The 17,821-nt window shown below is 43.3% G+C and overlaps 1 protein-coding gene across 1 annotated transcript; it reads left to right on the top strand.

Annotated features, from left to right (window-relative positions):
• The first annotated feature begins 482 nt into the window (after window positions 1-482).
• sucla2 (succinate-CoA ligase ADP-forming subunit beta) lies at window positions 483-16,702 on the top strand. Its single transcript, XM_056389558.1, has 11 exons — window positions 483-616; window positions 5,519-5,714; window positions 6,458-6,557; window positions 7,064-7,226; window positions 8,779-8,907; window positions 11,002-11,140; window positions 11,567-11,728; window positions 11,861-12,003; window positions 12,091-12,211; window positions 13,183-13,271; window positions 14,138-16,702. Exons 1-11 carry the CDS (start codon window positions 533-535, stop codon window positions 14,210-14,212), a joined length of 1,401 nt encoding a protein of 466 aa, XP_056245533.1. The 5' UTR covers window positions 483-532; the 3' UTR covers window positions 14,213-16,702.
• The last annotated feature ends 1,119 nt before the right edge of the window (window positions 16,703-17,821 follow it).

Below are 17,821 nucleotides of genomic sequence, written 5' to 3'. Positions count from 1 at the left end.
TATAAATCTGAGGGGTCATGAGAGGATGAATGGGAGTGGAAAGTCATGTAACACAATTTTTTTTCTTTTTTGTGCCCTTTTTCCCTAATCTTAGTTTTTTGAGAAATATTTGACACTTTGACCTCTTTCTGTCAAAAACTGTTTTTTGGAACTGGTTTTGTGTGGCATTTTAAAACATTATCATGTTTCTTAATATTGAATAATAATTTAAAAGTAACTTGTAAATAACTAAGTACAATATTTTCCTCTGGACTGTGGTGGAATAGAAGTATAAAGAAGCAGAAAATGGAAATACTCAAGTACTCAAAGTACAAGTACTTCAAAACTGTACTCAAGTACATGTACTTAATTACTTTCCACTGGCTGCATTATTTCCCAGACATGTTTTCTGGTCTACTTTGAAGATATGTTTAGAACCTTTATTTTGAAATGATTCTATAATTTCCGACAGCGTCTGAAGGCAGCACGAGGGGAACCCGACTTTGCAGTTCACGACGCATGCGCAGTTAGTTACTTCGCTCTAGAGGGAGACATGGCGACGTCCCTGATCTGCGGCCGTTTGACGGCCAGCCTGAGAAATTCAGGGGCCAGGAACACGATCAGCTCCGCTTCCAAGGTGAGTGTGAGTCCAGGTTGAAGCGAAGGTCTCCGGCTCTCGGAGCAGGTGTCTGTGGGCGCGCTGCTCCTTCTCTGGCGGCCACAGTGTAAGAGAAAGTGACAGGGTCAAATTTGACATTCATTGAGTTTCCGATTGTTTTGGCTAACATGCTAAGTAGCGGGGACCTAGCGTTAGCGTGGCCGGTTGACAGTGCTGCTGAGCCGGAGTGACGCAGCTCAAACAGCCGCGCGCGACCACACGGTCCGCTCAGCCTCAGTGTTCCCGGTCACACCTGTGTGTTGATTTAAAGGGTGTGTTAGGGCCTGAGTGTGATAGCAGTGGACGAGGGTAGGTGCAGCACAGTGACCTCCACCCTGAGCTCTGCGCCATCGCGTCTGTCCCGCCGTGTTACCAAGGCAAACCCCGCTAAACCACGGGGAGACAGACCCCAGCTCTCACTGCAGAGACAGGCCGTGAACGCAGCAGGGATGTGTCCGCAGACATGTTGCTCTGCTCCGGAGCTGAAAATGTGTCATTACCCTTCAAGTATGTGCAAGTCACAGCAGGTGGAAAACCATGAGTCTGCTGCTGGTAGACTCAAATACTGTCACACAAGCTGTAATGATAGATAGATAGATAGATAGATAGATAGATAGATAGATAGATAGATAGATAACATGCAACATGGTTAAAGGCTAATTTCTAATCAATAACTAAATACACCAACAAAGTATTATAATTAATGGAAAAAAGTAGAGCCTAAAGATCCATAGCTACACTATACACTGTACAATGGCAGTCAGATACATTACTACACTGCACATTAATGTAAGTTCAGTGAACATATATAATTGATTATTGTCAGGGGCGGATTAAGTGGGGGGTGGGGTGGGGTGGGGGGGGCACAGATTCAGAGAAGTGGGGACATTTGAGAAATGAGTACAAATGAGTAACAGTCAGATTTAAAAGTCTCGATCTTGGCAGTATTGAACAGAAGATGTTTATTCTCTGTAATAATGAACATCAAGTCAACAACTTTACATATACTGATATGAAATATGTAGAATGTATGTAGACTTTATACTTTATGAAGAGTATGCATGAAGAGCTTATAAAATAAGATACTTTGTCAAATGTTAAATACTCAGCAGTATATAAAGTATAGGTGAAATAATCTGTTAACTGACAACTATTTTAATTATTGTTTAAATAATTTGTGATAGTGAGCATTTCTCTCACTGTTTTCTGAATTTGTATAAATCAATCAATCCATCAATCAATCAATCAGTTAATAGAGCAAATGATCAGGAGATTAATCCATTCTGAAAATCATCATTAGTTACTGTACATAGAATATTTAATAAGGAGCTACTTAACCAACTACAGCAGTTAAATGCGCCTTACACTTGAATGCACCAGTAATAATAATGTAATGATATGGTAGGTAATAGTCCAACAGTGACATGAGACTTTTATTTTGAATAGATAATAGTCCAACAGTGACATGAGACTTTTATTTTGAATAGATAATAGTCCAACAGTGACATGAGTCTTTTATTTTGAATAGATGATAGTCCAACAGTGACATGAGACTTTTATTTTGAATAGATAATAGTCCAACAGTGACATGAGTCTTTTATTTTGAATAGATGATAGTCCAACAGTGACATGAGACTTTTATTTTGAATAGATAAGTCTAACAGTGACATGAGACTTTTATTTTGAATAGATAATAGTCTAACGGTGACAGGAGACTTTTATTTTGAATATTTTCTTGACATTTGTTGAAGTGACATTGTCACTGCAGCACTTTTACTTGTAATGCAGTATTTTTTACATTGAGCCTAATGAGCAGCAACAGGTGATGCAGCAAATGTCTTCAGGTTTTTTTTCTGCCCTGGGATTCGCCTCTCAGGCTACTGGCTGTATGCAACCTGAAAGGAAAACCTGCAGATTGTACTCGGGTTACAAAAGCACCTCCATTGTCGTTTTTTTTTTTATTCACACAATGTAATCAATATTTTAGTTACAATTAAAATAAATACAATTAATATACAATTCACTTTATATTCTAAGAAAGAGAGAGAGGCTTTTTCAGTACAAACCACTGGAGTTCTAACAAGTACTAAAGCCTGTAGCCTCCAGTCTGCTGCTGCTTTAATCTATGATCAGGTAAACAAAGCTCCACCGCAGCACACAGATAATACAGATAGTAATTCCATGTGCATTATTTTTATTGTTGTGGTTTTTCTGATATGGATTCATAGCCAAATGGAATAATTCCTGGAACATGAACACGATGCATTCAGGTTGTTGTAAAGGGAAGTGCAGGAGATGCTTGGTCATGACAGAGGGACTTCCTGTCAATGATCTTCCTGGTCTCTGTTTTTTCAGAGTCTCATTGATTTCAGCAACAAGGAAATGTTCTGACTGTTGTTTTGTCTGGACTTCTGTCTCCATCGGACGTTGGTATCTGCTGCTTGTTTTTTACCTTGTTTTTACAGTGAGAGCAGCTGAATCTGTTTCCAGTGCAGCCAGACAAACTCAATGCTCATCACAACCCCGTCTGACTTCACGCTGCGCACACAGCCAGATGTTTTAACACAACAGCAGTTACCTAGGACACAGAGCTGCAGGGAAACAAGGCAACAGTCTCACCTGCTATTTTATTATTTAATCCAGTTTCCTTAAAGGAGCTGTTTGTAAGTTTTGCTTCTGCTACTCAGCTAACGTTAGCATTAGCTCGTCTCGTCACTGTCGTGTCCAGGCTGCCCTCAAAAAGTGGCGCAGTTAATTTGTGTCCAATAAAATGAATACATAATTAATGAATTGTATTATTAGGGATTATTATTACATACTGACAGGAACTATTGAAAAATGGGATATGAAAATAAATACTTTGAGGTTTGCTGGTTTTCTATGATACTTTCATACTCCGGCTGGTGTGAGTGAGAAATAGAAACTGAACCTGCAGAAACCTGGTTTATGTCGTGATGCTGGTGATTCAGTGAAGAGATCTGATATAAAAGATTCATGATCAAACTAAACATTTTCCACACTTTTATTAGTTAATGCTTGTTTTCATGAGGTTCAGTAAATCAGATATAAACATCATCAATCCAGTTTTGCATCAAATAGGTTTGTTTTTGTGTAACAGGCCGATAAAATATGTTAAATGTTTCATATAGTTGGGTGAAAAGTTGTGTTTTTAATTCATGTTTTTAAATCGGATTCCACACCAACAAAGCAAGAGATCCTTGAGTCATTGTTTGTGACAAATAATGTTAATAATTTAAAAACACATTCATCATCGTTTTGATAAATGAAGCATCAGAGCTCTTGATATTTTCACCACAGAAACTTGGAGCTGCAGCAGCTGCACACATCTGGTTCAACCAGCTGTAAACCAACTAACACCGTAGGTTACTTTGCTCCTTTTAATCTGCTGGACGTTTTCATGTCCGGTCACATGACCTGCTCAGAAATGCGCATGTGTGTTCTCAGTTTATATTTAGGCTGTTTGAACAGACTGTTGACTGGTGTTTACTGCAGCTGTCAACAACAACAAGCTGAGAGACGAAGAAGAGACTCATTCTCCTCTTTCAGGATCAATAATTAGGAATCAATAAAAAGCAATTTGGTTAATCCCTAATCCCTAATTAACTTTATCTGCTCTCAGTGTCAGATCAGATAAAATAAATACAAGCAGTGATTATTTTCATCATCGATTAGTTTATTATTTTCTCGATTTAATCACTTTAGTCTTTTGGTCCATTAAATGTCAGTAAACAGGGAAAATGATCAGCAAATATTCTGATAATTGATGAACTGTTTTAATCTAAACGTTCTTCAGGTCCAGGATGAAGAAGATCATAAACTGAATTTACGACATTGCAATGGGCTTTTTTTAATCTTTTTTTATTTATTTATTTTTTTTTACAGTTTATTGTCCAATGATGAGTCGATTTAACTGACAATAATAATCAGCAGTTTAATCGTCGGTCTGTCCGTGGACTAACAGCTGTGTGTGGAAGACCTGCCCTCCTGTTAATGAGAGCGAGGTGGTGCAGCAGCAGCAGTCTGTTGTATCAACACTGACGCAGCAGATACACAACACCAGCATCACCCTCCTCTGGAGTTTCCCCACACTGAGGCATTTACTGAGTCTGAGTCCAGCCGAGTGTTCGAGCTGTTGGGAAACACTGGAGCCACTTCGCCTGGTTTCACATCCTTAGTCAAGTTTCCACTGTTGTGTTCTCCTGCTGACTGTAGACACTCCCCTGGTGTGTGTGAGTGTGTGTTAATGACAGGTGGACATGTGAAGTCTCAGACTGATACAGATGTTGTTAATTCATTTTTTTCCCTTTATTAAGTGATTACAAAACCAGTGAAGACGAGTGTAACAATAGTGAGAAAGATCGAAGCAAACACAAAACAGAGGAAAGAAAAAACTAAAAAATTCAAAAAAATAAGAGAAAAAATGGAATAATAATAATAATTGCAGAAGGTGTCTAGTAAAAAAAAAAAAAAACCTAGCAGCACATCTTATTTATATCGTCTTTCTCATCGTACATTGTTGGGAATATAAAAATGATATTTATTAAATGTGGGTTTAGTTACATTAAATAATTTTCTTATTAATGAGACGCTATTTACAAGTGATAAACTCATAGTTACAGTAACTGAGGTGATGTGAACGCAGCATGAGGCACGGTGGTGCTGATGGTGCAGCTTTTCATCTCAGAGCTGTCGAGATATTTTACTAAAAAACAACAGGTGTGAACGTCACACCGTCGTCATGACTACAGACAGTTTATTCTCTTTCAGTTGTAATGAAGACGAGACAGAAACTCAAAACTGGTCAACACTGTGTAAAGCACACTGATTTAACGTGTGTGTGTGTGTGTGTCCCCCCCCCAGGTCCTCGGTGGGTCTTCAGGTCTGTTTGGAGGCCATGTGTCCCAGCTGCAGCCCCCCCACCTGCAGCAGCAGCAGAGGAACCTCTCCCTACACGAGTACATGAGCATCGGGCTGCTGAAAGAGGCCGGCATCTCCGTGCCCGACGGCATGGTGGCCAGCTCCTCGGATGAGGCGTACGCCGTGGCCAAGCAGATCGGTGAGCTGCAGCGAGCCTCAGAGAAACTCGTCTCTCCTGAACCTAAAGATTCATGTTTTCAGGAAGGATGAGCCAGAAGAATGGAGCGAATAAAAAAAGTTTGATTTGAAACAGTTTCTGTCGAAGAGGAAGTAAACTAAAGTCTGAATCTGACCTGACAACCCCAGTGTTACTGATACAGTTCAGTTGTGTTCAAGGACGTGTGTGTGTGTAGGTTTTAAATAGCTGAAGCCAAGGCTGTCCAGTGTGAAGACAGACACACATTCACACAGTCTAAACATAGACTCCTCCTGCTTCAGTGGTATCAGTTGACTCTTGACTTACATAATTCCAAAGAAGTTGGACCATAAATCCTGTGACAGGTGACACCGTTCTCTGACCCTGACCTGACGCACCTTTAAATCCTCCTCAGATCCTCAGCTGTTCAATCAGGACGTAGATCTACGACATCACCACAGTCCCTTTGTGTTTAGTCACTTTCACAGTTAATACAGTGTTTTACTGACAGAAACGTGTGTGTGTCTGTGTGTGTGTCTGTGTCTGTGTGTGTGTGTGTGTGGTGTGTGTGTCTGTGTCTGTGTCTGTGTCTGTGTGTGTGTGTGTGTGTGTTGTGTGTGTGTGTGTGTGTGTGCGCGTGTGTGTGTGTATGTGTGTGTGTGTGTGTGTGTGTGTGTGTGTGTGTGTCTGTGTCTGTGTGTCTGTGTGTGTGTCTGTGTGTGTCTGTGTGTGTGTGTGTGTCTCAGGCTCAAAGGACCTGGTGGTGAAAGCTCAGGTCCTGGCCGGGGGCAGAGGGAAGGGGACGTTCGAGGGCGGCCTGAAGGGAGGAGTGAGGATCGTCTACTCGTGAGTCATCAAACATCTTAACACTGACCAACATCCGTAAATAATCTGCTGAGCATTAAAGTTATGATCCTTTTATATCTCGTATCTCGTGATGACACCTGCGGTTACCATGGTAACACAGCCGTGTGGTTCAGTTTAGCAGCGGCTCTGTCAGAAATCCACTGAGCAGGTGAAGCCGTTTCCAACCTCACAGCCAGATGTTTTAACACAACAGCTGGACACAGTGAAAGGAGCCGGAGCTGAAGATGAGGAGCTGCAGCTCTTCATCATCAGCTCCTCACTCTTCATCACAGCTGATCCACTGACGAAAGAACAACCACAGTCACAGATGACCTTACAGAAATTTGTTTTTAATTTATTAATCCATTCATTCATTTTCTGCTTCCTGTCTAAAACAATTAATCAATCAGTTGAGAAAACGCTGTATCAATAATGAAAGTAATAATTAGCTGCAGCTGCTTTGGGTGATGTGATTGTGAAACACTCCTCCTCCTCTTCCTCTCCAGTCCAGAGGAGGCCCGTGACATTTCGTCCCAGATGATTGGTCGAAAGCTCTACACCAAGCAGACCGGGGAGGCGGGACGTATCTGCAACCAGGTGTTCATCTGCGAGCGCAGGTATCCACGCAGAGAGTACTACTTCGCCATCACCATGGAGAGGTCCTACCAGGTGAGGCCACACACACACACACACACACACACACACACAGACACACACACACACACACACACACACACACACACACACACACACAATCGATTAGTGTAATGAAATAAATCATTTTGATCAGTTGTTAAAGCAGGTTTAGAGTTTTTGACTCTTTGGCTTCAGGAAACTGTGATTGTTCTTTTTCACTATTTTTTGACATTAAAAAATAATTTATTTGACATTTTATTGACAAAACGACAAATTGATTGATATTGAAATGAATCAGATTAATGGATAATCAATACAATCTTTAGTTACAGTGGTAGCTGTGTTTCCCGTGTGGGTCAGTAGGAGTTTGAATTGATTCGACAGTTTTCCTAATCGATTAATCAATTATTAAGTAAAAAATACTACAAATGATCCAGTTCCAGTTTCTAATATTGAATATAGAAAATATAATATATTAATATAAAAACTAGAATAACTTCTGCCAAGGTCGAACAATCCTACGTTTCCTGACATGAACTTTGACCTGCATCACACGTTCATCGTAGTTTGTTCATCATTAAAAAGAGAGAAAATGCTCAGTAAGAAGGTTAATCATTCATGCACTTGTTCACAGTGTATCTGCAGTCTGACTCTAACAATAAGAAAATGTTTCTACTCTTTCTTTTTTATTCCAGTCATGTGATCATATTGTTCACATGTCACCTTGTTGAACGTCACTGCTGAATGTCGCTATAATCTAATTTACCGGCAGTGATCAGCGATTCTTCTCGTGTCATTTAAAGAACTTTATTCATGCTTCTGTTGCTTATAATGAACAGCTCCGCCTCCGTCACATGAACGCGCTCGCAGCCCGACAGGTGAACTAAACTGATCCTGGATCTGTTGAGCTCGTCGTTCCTCGGGAGAGAGTCGTGCAGAGATTGCACCTGGTTTTGCTGAATTCTACCACCAGATGGCAGCAGACGACCTGTGTGTTCCTGCTCAGGTTACATTGGTCTCAAATCACTGATTCATACACTGTGGTCACTTTATTAGGCACACCTGTGCATTTAATACAACCCAGTTCAACGGCTCTGCCACAAATTGTACATGTAGGAGGATCATAAGGTTCAGTTCAGGCGTTAACCTCTGACCTCTGACATTATAAAGTTTGGAAAGGTAGAATCTGTGTCTGAGCGGTTTGGTTTTTCTATCCGTACCTCATGAAGAGGAGACGTTAAATACAAATGAAGGAGTGTTTTTAGAGACAGCGAGTCCTGCTGACGAGACTTTAATCAGCTGATGTGACGGGAAAAGACTGTAAAGCTGATTTAATGTGTCGACTCTGTAGAAACTGGCAGCTTCCTTCCCTAAAGTCTGCATTTGACTTTCAAACAGCATTTCAGAGAAGAACTCTTTCAAACACGTTTTTCTTTTTTTGAAGTCAAAGTCGGACTAAACAGAATTCACGCGCTGATTTCACCGAAGCGCCCGACTCAAACAAACATCTGAAGCTCAAACCAAGTGTCTCAGATTGTGTAATTGAAACGGTTCAGACCTCACCCGCCGCTCCTTCTTCCCGCAGGGCCCCGTCCTGATTGGCAGCTCGCAGGGGGGCGTGAACATCGAAGACGTCGCTGCAGAAAATCCAGACGCCATTGTGAAGGAGCCCATCGACATCGTGGAGGGCATCAAGATGGAGCAGGCGGTCAAGGTAGGATCAATAGTGGTAATAGATGTTCCAGGTGTGTGGTTTGGTAATCGGAGAAGAGGAGAGAGGGATTCTGGGTAGTGGTATTTTACCTCTCAGGAGGAGTAAGTTCCTCTCAGCGGACTCCAGCCCTCCGTCCTGTTCAGATTCATGTCTGATAAACAACCTGAGTGTGACGTTAACAGTTCCTTTGTAAATAATGATTCTGTTTTTCTTTTTCCCGTCTGTTTATTACAAACACACAAATCTTCAGAATAAAGCGTCCCCCTGGTTCAGGAGGATGATCTGACAACAAACAGACTTTCTGTGTTTTCAGACGCAAATCTCCACAAACACGCCGACGGATGAGCGAAAGAGACGTGATTACACGTCATCAACAAGCGCAGAAATACATAAAGAAATGTCACCCAGGCTCCTCCGAGTCTGTCGAGCTCTGCACTTCAGCCACAGTGTCTCTTTACCAGACAATTCCTCATTGAAGAAAACTAGAACCACCTCCTCGTGGTCGTATCCCTCCGCCACTCAGGCCAGTTCCAGGTCACATCCCTGTTTATCCAGAGACATTAGTGTGAAATTTTATCATAGTTGCTGTGAAGTCTCAAGTTATTTTTTTTGCTTTGATTTATTCTTGCACAATTGAAAATACACAGAAAACGACAAAGATAACAAATATTCTTATTTAAAGCCTCAACCTCAGTAATGTTGAAACATCACAAAGTTATAAAAATACAAAATGAACGTGACGAATTAACAGTTGTGAGAAACCAAATTGATTCAAATTATAAATAATAAAATAAACAGCAATAATAACAATAATATCAAAATAAGAGCAGAAAATGTGAGTGTGGCAGGACGACGTCGGTGCAGCCGAACAGGCAGTAACAGAGTCAGAGCTGTTGTTTCCACTGAGAAAAATCATCACCTAAATCCAGCAGCATCTCTGAACTCCAGCTGATCGTGTTTTAAAAGTAAATGATTGTTGAGACGGGTTTCGGAGGTCTTGGATCACTTCCTGTTGTGCGGAGCGTCCTGACCTTTCACAGCTCCTCAGGTCTTGGTGCATATTTCTCAGAAAGTCCAGAAACGCTGTGCTACAGCCCTGCAGGGTTTGTCTGTGCTGCTCTAAAACAACAGTCGTAGGAAGTGATGCAAGATGCTCCAAAAACGAACCTGATTCATGCCGGGATGAAGCGTTTATTTGTAGAAACAGAAGCAACGAGTCAGAAACGATGAGATTAAAGCTGCTCTGCTGCGTTTTTAACGTGAACTGATTTTATTTTCTAACAACGAACGAACTCTCTGAATCTGGTTGTAAACACATTCCTTCCTCGCTCTCCCCTCTGAGTGAGAGCGTTATCTCGCCTGAGACCACGTTTGTAAAACTGGGCGAGGTTCATTAAAAGCAGCAGGTTGTCTGTGTTTCCACTGGACCTGTTTCTTCTTCTTCTTCTGCTTTTTATTCCTCCGCGGCGGCGACAGTCAGAGCTGCAGACATATTGTTTTCAGGTCGTCCGTCCGTCCCTTTCTAGTGGACACGATATCTCAGTAACGCCTTGACGGAACTTGTTGAAATTTAGCACAAACATTCAGCTGGACTCAAGGATGAACCGGTTACATTTTGGTGTTCAAAGGTCAAAGGTCAAGGTCACTGTGTCCTCACAAAGCACAATTTTGGCCTTGTGAACACGATATCGCAGTAACGCCTTTAGGGAATTTCTTCAGATTTGGTAAAAACTTTCACCTGGACTCAAGGACCAACTGATTAGACGATGGTGGTCAAAGGTCAAAGGTCAAGATCACGGCGACCTCATAAAACACTTTTTAGCCATTACGCAAGACTTCACACAAACAATTCATATTTTCTCTGACTCTGGACAAACAGGGATGTGACCTGGAACTAGTCTGCGTGGCGGAGGGATACGACCACGAGGAGGTGGTTCTAGTTTTTCAGTATTTTTTTATTCTCTTTGTCTGAAGGTTCATCACAACCACAGACTCCCGTCACGTCACACAGTGATTGGATCCAATGTATTGATCGTATCAGTGTTTATCCCTCCGCCCGTCTGACGTGTGATGAAATGTGCTGTGCTGCTGCAGGTCGCTAAGAAGATGGGCTTCCCGCCGGCGCTGGTGAACGAGGCGGCGGAGAACATGATCAAACTGTACAACGTGTTCATCAAGTACGACGCCTCCATGGTCGAGATCAACCCCATGGTGGAGGACTCCTCTGGCATCGGTACACACACACACACACACACACACACACACACACACACACACACACACACACACACACACACACACACACACACAACTAACTTCAGTCTCACTTTGAAACATCTATATTGATCCCACTGTAACAAAACTACAAGATCCAACATGGAACCAATAACCACTGATGCAAACTGTGCAGCTCGGTCAGAATTTACGGGCGCACACTCAGCTGGCGTGTTGAGACGTGGTGTGTGGGACAATGCGGCGTCTCCTCTCATCAAAACATAACTTCTATAAATAAATCCTCTGCTGTGATTCTTATTTAGTTCAGATTTAGTACAGATGTTTATAAACACACACAGCTGTATATGAGCTTGTGAAACAGCCTTTAATAATGAGCAGCTGAGGCTCAGTGATGCCAAACTCTTGTGTGTTTGCTCGTCAACAGTGATGTGCATGGACGCCAAGATCAACTTCGACTCTAACGCCGCGTACCGCCAGCAGAAGGTGTTTGACCTGCAGGACTGGACCCAGGAGGACCCCCGGGACCGACAGGCCGCCAGGGCCGACCTGAACTACATCGGCCTGGACGGAACCATCGGCTGCCTGGGTCAGTGCGCCGCAGCGAGTTAGCAGTAGAGAATATTATCACAGCGGTTAACACGTCGTCAGGTCGGAGCTGCAGTGTGACGGAGGTGAAGGAGAAGGTTTGTGACTGTAGGACGTCTTGTGTTCTCTCTAGTGAACGGAGCGGGTCTGGCCATGGCCACCATGGACATCATCAAGCTGCATGGCGGCACTCCGGCCAACTTCCTGGATGTGGGAGGAGGAGCCACGGCCCACCAGGTGACCGAGGCGTTCAAACTCATCACCTCTGACAGGAAGGTAAGAGCGCTTCCTCTACATCTGCAGATGTAAATGTTGCGGGTTTGTTTTCATGGTGGTTTTTAACGGCTTCCTGCTGTCGCTCAGGTTCAGGCCATCCTGGTCAACATCTTCGGAGGCATCATGAGGTGTGATGTCATCGCCCAGGGCATCATCATGGCCGTGAGAGACCTGGACCTCAAGATCCCCATCGTTGTGCGGTTACAAGGTACAAGCAACGTCCTCACTGCAGTGGTTAAACACACACACACACACACACACACACACACACACCTGGCAGCACATGGAGCTGATTGGACGCGGATCACTGTGATCGTCACGTTTATACCTGTGATTATAAAGGTTATTATTCCTGCTCGTCGCCACGTGGCGTCCTGCGGAGCTGAATCTTTATTCTTTCACAGTGTCGCCTTGAGATTTTCAAGCAGACAGAAATGATGCATGAGTCTAAACAGAGCTGACATTCCTCAGGTTTCCTCGGGGGGAGAGTTTCTGTTATGGAAATATTCTGCGCCGCGGATGTAAAGATTTATACTTTTAATTCAAGCTGTGAACGTGCTGCTTCTTTACACATTTAATTGTCATTTAAATTGCAGATTTTATTCTAATTTAAACGGCCACAGGGCTTCTTCGTTAATGTCATTTCCACCACGAAAGTGCCTGTTTACACATTTGATTAAAGCTCAACCTGCAGAAGTTCTTCCTCCTCATGTTTGAGAGGTGTTAGTGTTCGGGGTCGTCCCGCCTCATGTCTCAGCGTCTCTGTGAAGACGCAGCAGATGCACTCATGTAACGCTCCACGCATCTTCTCTGGCAGTTTTCACCCATGTGTGAAAAACAAGATTGGACGTTGTTTAAAAACCTATGATAGTGTAATCACAGAGATTTCCAGCAGCAGCAGCAGAGGCTTCGTCAGTTCTCAGGGGTTCTGCTGACACTTGGACAAATTAAGATTTACTGATTGTTTTTAGTAAAATTGGAAACTGTAGTTTAAAGTTTAAGACGCTAAAACCTCCAGGATTCATCACCGTCTGGAAGCGTCAAAGTCGCCGTCTTCATTTATATTTGACTCAACAACAAAGTCATGGATTTGATATAATGAGATGCAGAAGCTGAGGTGTAACAGTCAGGTGTGGATGTATACTTTATATAAATGATGATTTGTTTTGTTTTTTTCAGGGACGAGAGTGGACGATGCTAAAGCTCTGATCGCTGCCAGCCCTCTGAAAATCCTGGCCTGTGACGACCTGGACGAAGCCGCCAAAATGGTACACACACACACACACACACACACACACACACACACACACACACACACACACACACACACACACACACACACACACACACACACACACACACACACACACACACACAGACATGAAACAGATCTGAACGTGTTCATCAGTGAGAGTCAGGCAGGTTGTTTGCCCTTGTTCTTTATGCTAAGCTAAGCTACGCTAACCAGCCCCCCCCCCCCCCCCCCCCCCCCCCCCCCCGTGTATAAAAAGGTCAAAACCCTAAAACACAGAAGAACATATACAGAGAATAATCTGTTCTGGCTCAATCAGCTCTTTATTTTCATTTAATTATTATTTGATGAACTCTAATTATATCCTGTTTCAACATTTCCATCCTGTTCCTTGTTTTTGTGATTGTGAAAGGATTTATGTTGTAAATAAAGTTAGTTAATAAATTCTCCTTCATATCTTTCCTCTTGACCTCATGATGTTTTCCATCGAGGTCGAGGAGAAGTTACTAGAGAGGAGAAAACCAGGGACATAAACATCTCCCTCTCTCTCTCTCTGTCTCTCTTTCTGTGTCTCTCTGTCTCTCTCTCACTCTCTCTCTCTGTCTCTGTCTCTCTCTGTCTCTGTCTCTCTCTGTCTCTCTCTGTCTCTCTCTCTCTCTGTCTCTCTCTCACTCTCTCTCTGTCTCTCTCTCACTCTCTCTCTGTCTCTCTCTCTCTGTCTCTCTCTCTCTCTGTCTCTCTCTCTCTCTCTCTGTCTCTCTCTCTCTCTGTCTCTCTCTCTCTCTCTCTCTGTCTCTCTCTCTCTCTCTCTCTCTGTCTCTCTCTCTCTGTCTCTCTGTCTCTCTCTGTCTCTCTCTCTGTCTCTCTCTCTCTCTCTCTCAGGTTGTAAAGCTTTCTGAAATCGTCTCACTGGCTAAAGAAGCTCAAGTGGACATCACCTTCCAGCTGCCCATCTAAGCAACCTGGACCTTTGGCCTCCATGACCTCCTCACACCTTCTTCCTCCTCCTCCTCCCAAGCACTTCCTCAGTCCCCTCCCCTGGACACACCCATAGCGGCCCACCACTCCTCCCCCTCCCCCACAGCGAACAGCGATGTAGTTGTATGTTGGCGACTCTGTGGCGTGATGGCACCACGCTGTACAGGTCTCCCTCCATGTTTCCTCCAACTCATGTTGCACTTGAGTCGATACGCACAAACCTCCACCTTCAGACCTCCTCCTCCTCCTCCTCCTCCTCCTCCTCCTCCTCCTCCTCCTCCTCATCTTCCTCCACTCACCTCCACAGTCTCAGAGAGGCACCTGTCTGTTTACTTGGTACTTGTTGGGATAATCTCCTTAGAAAAAATAAAAACAGAGCAGCTGAAGCTTGATCCACATTCAGATGTTGCAGAATCTGCGTTCAGTCCCGTGTTCATCGTGTTCATCGTGGTCAGTTGTGAGGCGGCGAGGCGGCAGGAAGCTGCTCTTACATCACAACGATCCCGTTAGCTTCTTACACACAGGTAGTTTTGCATGAGTGCCTCTTCAGTGTGTTTGTGTCTCTGAGCAGGAATGTAAGAGAATAAAGGATGAACTCGTTCCCTCCATGTACGACTCATAGTGTTTCTGTGACGGAGCTGCGGCGCCGCTTCAGGAAACGCCCTCAGTGTTGAAAACAGTTAATGACAGTGACCGAACCGTTACACGCACAGCTGATAAAATACCAGACTACGTCCCTCTAGTGGTGTCAGCCAATCAGACGCTTCGGTTTCATTTGTCCAGCTTAATTTTTCTTTTTGTTTTTGAGGTGAAGTGAATGTAACTCGTAGAGCGTCCTCTATCTGCAGGCATGACTGGAACTACTTTCTGCTGAAGAAATAGTCCCTTTTGGGAGAAGTGATCGTACTGTAGTGGAGGTGGAAATCTCAGAGACATTATGTTTAAACACCTGAAATAAAACCCAAACTACCTGCATGATGAAACACCAGAGGTCAGACCAAATTAAACTAAAGCAAATATTTCATCCTGTTTTCCTCTTTTTTAAATCAGCAGATCATCGTAGCAAAACGGTGACGCTCCTACACGAGAGCGAGACCCTCAGACTGAACCGGACAAATCGTTTTATGTCTGAAAGCGATGTCCATAATTTGCTGTACAAAACAAAATAATTATTTAATTAAACAAGAAGCAAAAAAAACTCAAATCTGAGAATCTGGAAGCAGCAAATGTTTGAAAAATGACTGAAACTAAATATTTGGAGAATAATTTGATGTTGCAGCTTTAGTTTGTAGTTTGTTTTTGCGTCTTTTAACTTTCAGCTCTGTGACTTCAAATAGAGGCTCAGAGGCCCCCTGACCTTTGACCCTCTGAGCCTGAGTCTGTTGATTCTATTAGTATTGTGCAGCAGAGACTCATGGGAACTCAGAGGCAGCAGCTTTATCACGTGCTCCCTTCTTACTGTACACGAGCGGCCGCGTCTGTCGATGCGACACGTGTTGACGCGACGTCGCTTCAGCTTCAGGTTAAAATACAAACCGTCTCCAACAGCTTCGATCGTCTGAAGCTCATTAAACACAGAGGACAGTCTCGGCTCAGTGGTTGAATAAAATTCAAGGCGATGGATCTTTACGAGTCCAGATGATCGATCCTGGACTTCCTGTTCCGCCCTCGGCTGTGGTTAACAGAGGTGATGCATCTCAGCTAATTTTTTCTTTTTTTGTGAGGCATGAATTATTCAGTGTTCCTGCTGAGGAACTCAAACTTCCAGGCAGAGAAACCCTGAGGGAGGAACATGGAGACTAAAGCAGGGTTGACTGGACGTTAAATCAGTCAGCTCGCTGTGATTTCCTCTGCAGCTCTCTCCCTCTCTCTCTCTCCTCCCTGCTGATGATTTTTAAACCAGCGGTGCAGATGTGCATCACTGTGCTGCTGAAGTGGAGCATGTTTTATTACGTTAGCTAAAGAGGCGGACTGGAGGTCTGAGGTTCAGGCTGAGAGTTCAGGTTGTCTTCAGGCAGCACAGAGTTTATTACCAGGGTTTTACCCTTCCTTTAAAAAGTTACAAGAAATGGACTGAAACACTGGAGATTGCGTTTCTCTGTATTTATTCGCTGTTTGTGGAGAAGTCGTCTCCTTCAGGGTCGAACAGGGGCGTGTGCAGCGGCGGCCATCATGCCACAGATTGGTAGCCATTTTCTCTCAGCTGTTTGTTTGTGTGTGACATCAGAGTGGAGGCGGGCCGCGTCCTCTCAGCAGAACGGTAAAATGACTGTAGTTGTTTCTTTTTCCCTACCTCCTCCTCTTCCTCAATCTCTTCCTCCAGCGCTCCGAACACAAGCCGACATTGTGAGTTGTACGTCATTTATTATATCTTGTAAATAACCAAACTGATGTTCTCGCTCTGTAAAATATTTATGCTCCTCCGGGAGTCTGAGAAAAGAAGAAAAAAATAAATAGAGAGAACACCAATCATTCTGTGCTTTGTCGTTTATTTGTCCTGTTGTTTTTGTCTTTGACAAGGACATCATCCATCCATCCTTTTTCAAAGGTAAAAACTCTGTACGAAGACATCTTTCCAGTCTTTATGCTAAGCTAAGCTAACTGGTTCATATAGGACCAAGAGATATGAGACTTCAATCGATCTTCTCATCTAAGTTTCATCAAGAAAGCGACTTGAAGCTCACTGAGGCTGATAAAGAACAGCTTTGGTTTATGACTAGTGATGAGGACCTAAAAATAACAAAGTAATGTCTTTCGTTACAGCTCCTCCAGTGTAAAGGTCTGTGTCCATGTGTAGTGTGATTATAGATCAGCTCTAGCTTCTATATTAATACTGTGAAAGTATCAAAGCCTCAGTCCACAGAGAAATGCACACAGCCTGTCTCTTCTGATTGGCTCACCAGCAGTTTATCTCCTGGTGTTTAATGATCCACGGTGTGGACTTTATTTAGTTGTTTTAATTATAGTGCCGTTAACCTGTTGCTGTCTGCAGTGACCCAGGGTTACAGGTTTGTGTTGGAGTTGACTGGTTGAGATGTTCGACTGCTCAAATAAAATATACGTATATGTAACAAAATGTTAGATTATTATTAATGAATCACTCACCGGTCGAGCCATTTATTAATGTCTACACACAGTTTGACTCTTAGCTTCTCAGGTTTCTCAATTTCTAATGAGCCATCAGCAAAAGTCACATCTGACAATAAGCCGACAAGAGCCCGAGGCTTTACACACAAAAGAACTGAACCCGACCAGACACAGAACCAGTTGTTGGGTTCAGGTCGCTGGAGACCAAAGGAGGCAGACAGCAGGTGAATCCTTACCTGTTGATGTTTAACTCCTGGCACCTGACAGCTTCTGACTTCCTGTTGTAGTTAGATCTCTTCTCAAATTAAGGTCTTGTCACTACAACACACACACACACACACACACACACACACACACACACACACACACACACACACACACAGACACAGCTTTGAAGTCTTTACTTGAGCCCTTTGTTCCACAGCTTTGATCCTGCGGCTGGAAACAGGATGATTTTAAATTGTACTCGAGACATTTCAACACGTACATGCCGCCGTGTTA

The sequence above is a fragment of the Seriola aureovittata genome, chromosome 11 (genome assembly GCF_021018895.1).
Source record: "Seriola aureovittata isolate HTS-2021-v1 ecotype China chromosome 11, ASM2101889v1, whole genome shotgun sequence".
Lineage (NCBI taxonomy): Eukaryota > Metazoa > Chordata > Actinopteri > Carangiformes > Carangidae > Seriola > Seriola aureovittata.
This window is presented reverse-complemented; position numbering and strand designations above follow the sequence as displayed.

What these genes read in the sequence shown, in the direction of transcription:
- sucla2 (XM_056389558.1), top strand. Translation starts at nt 533, where the DNA reads ATGGCGACGTCCCTGATCTGCGGCCGTTTGACGGCCAGCCTGAGAAAT. An exon ending in GGAGTGAGGATCGTCTACTC is followed by an intron (nt 6,558 to 7,063) that starts GTGAGTCATCAA and finishes CTTCCTCTCCAG; the next exon opens with TCCAGAGGAGGCCCGTGACA. An exon ending in AGATGGAGCAGGCGGTCAAG is followed by an intron (nt 8,908 to 11,001) that starts GTAGGATCAATA and finishes GTGCTGCTGCAG; the next exon opens with GTCGCTAAGAAGATGGGCTT.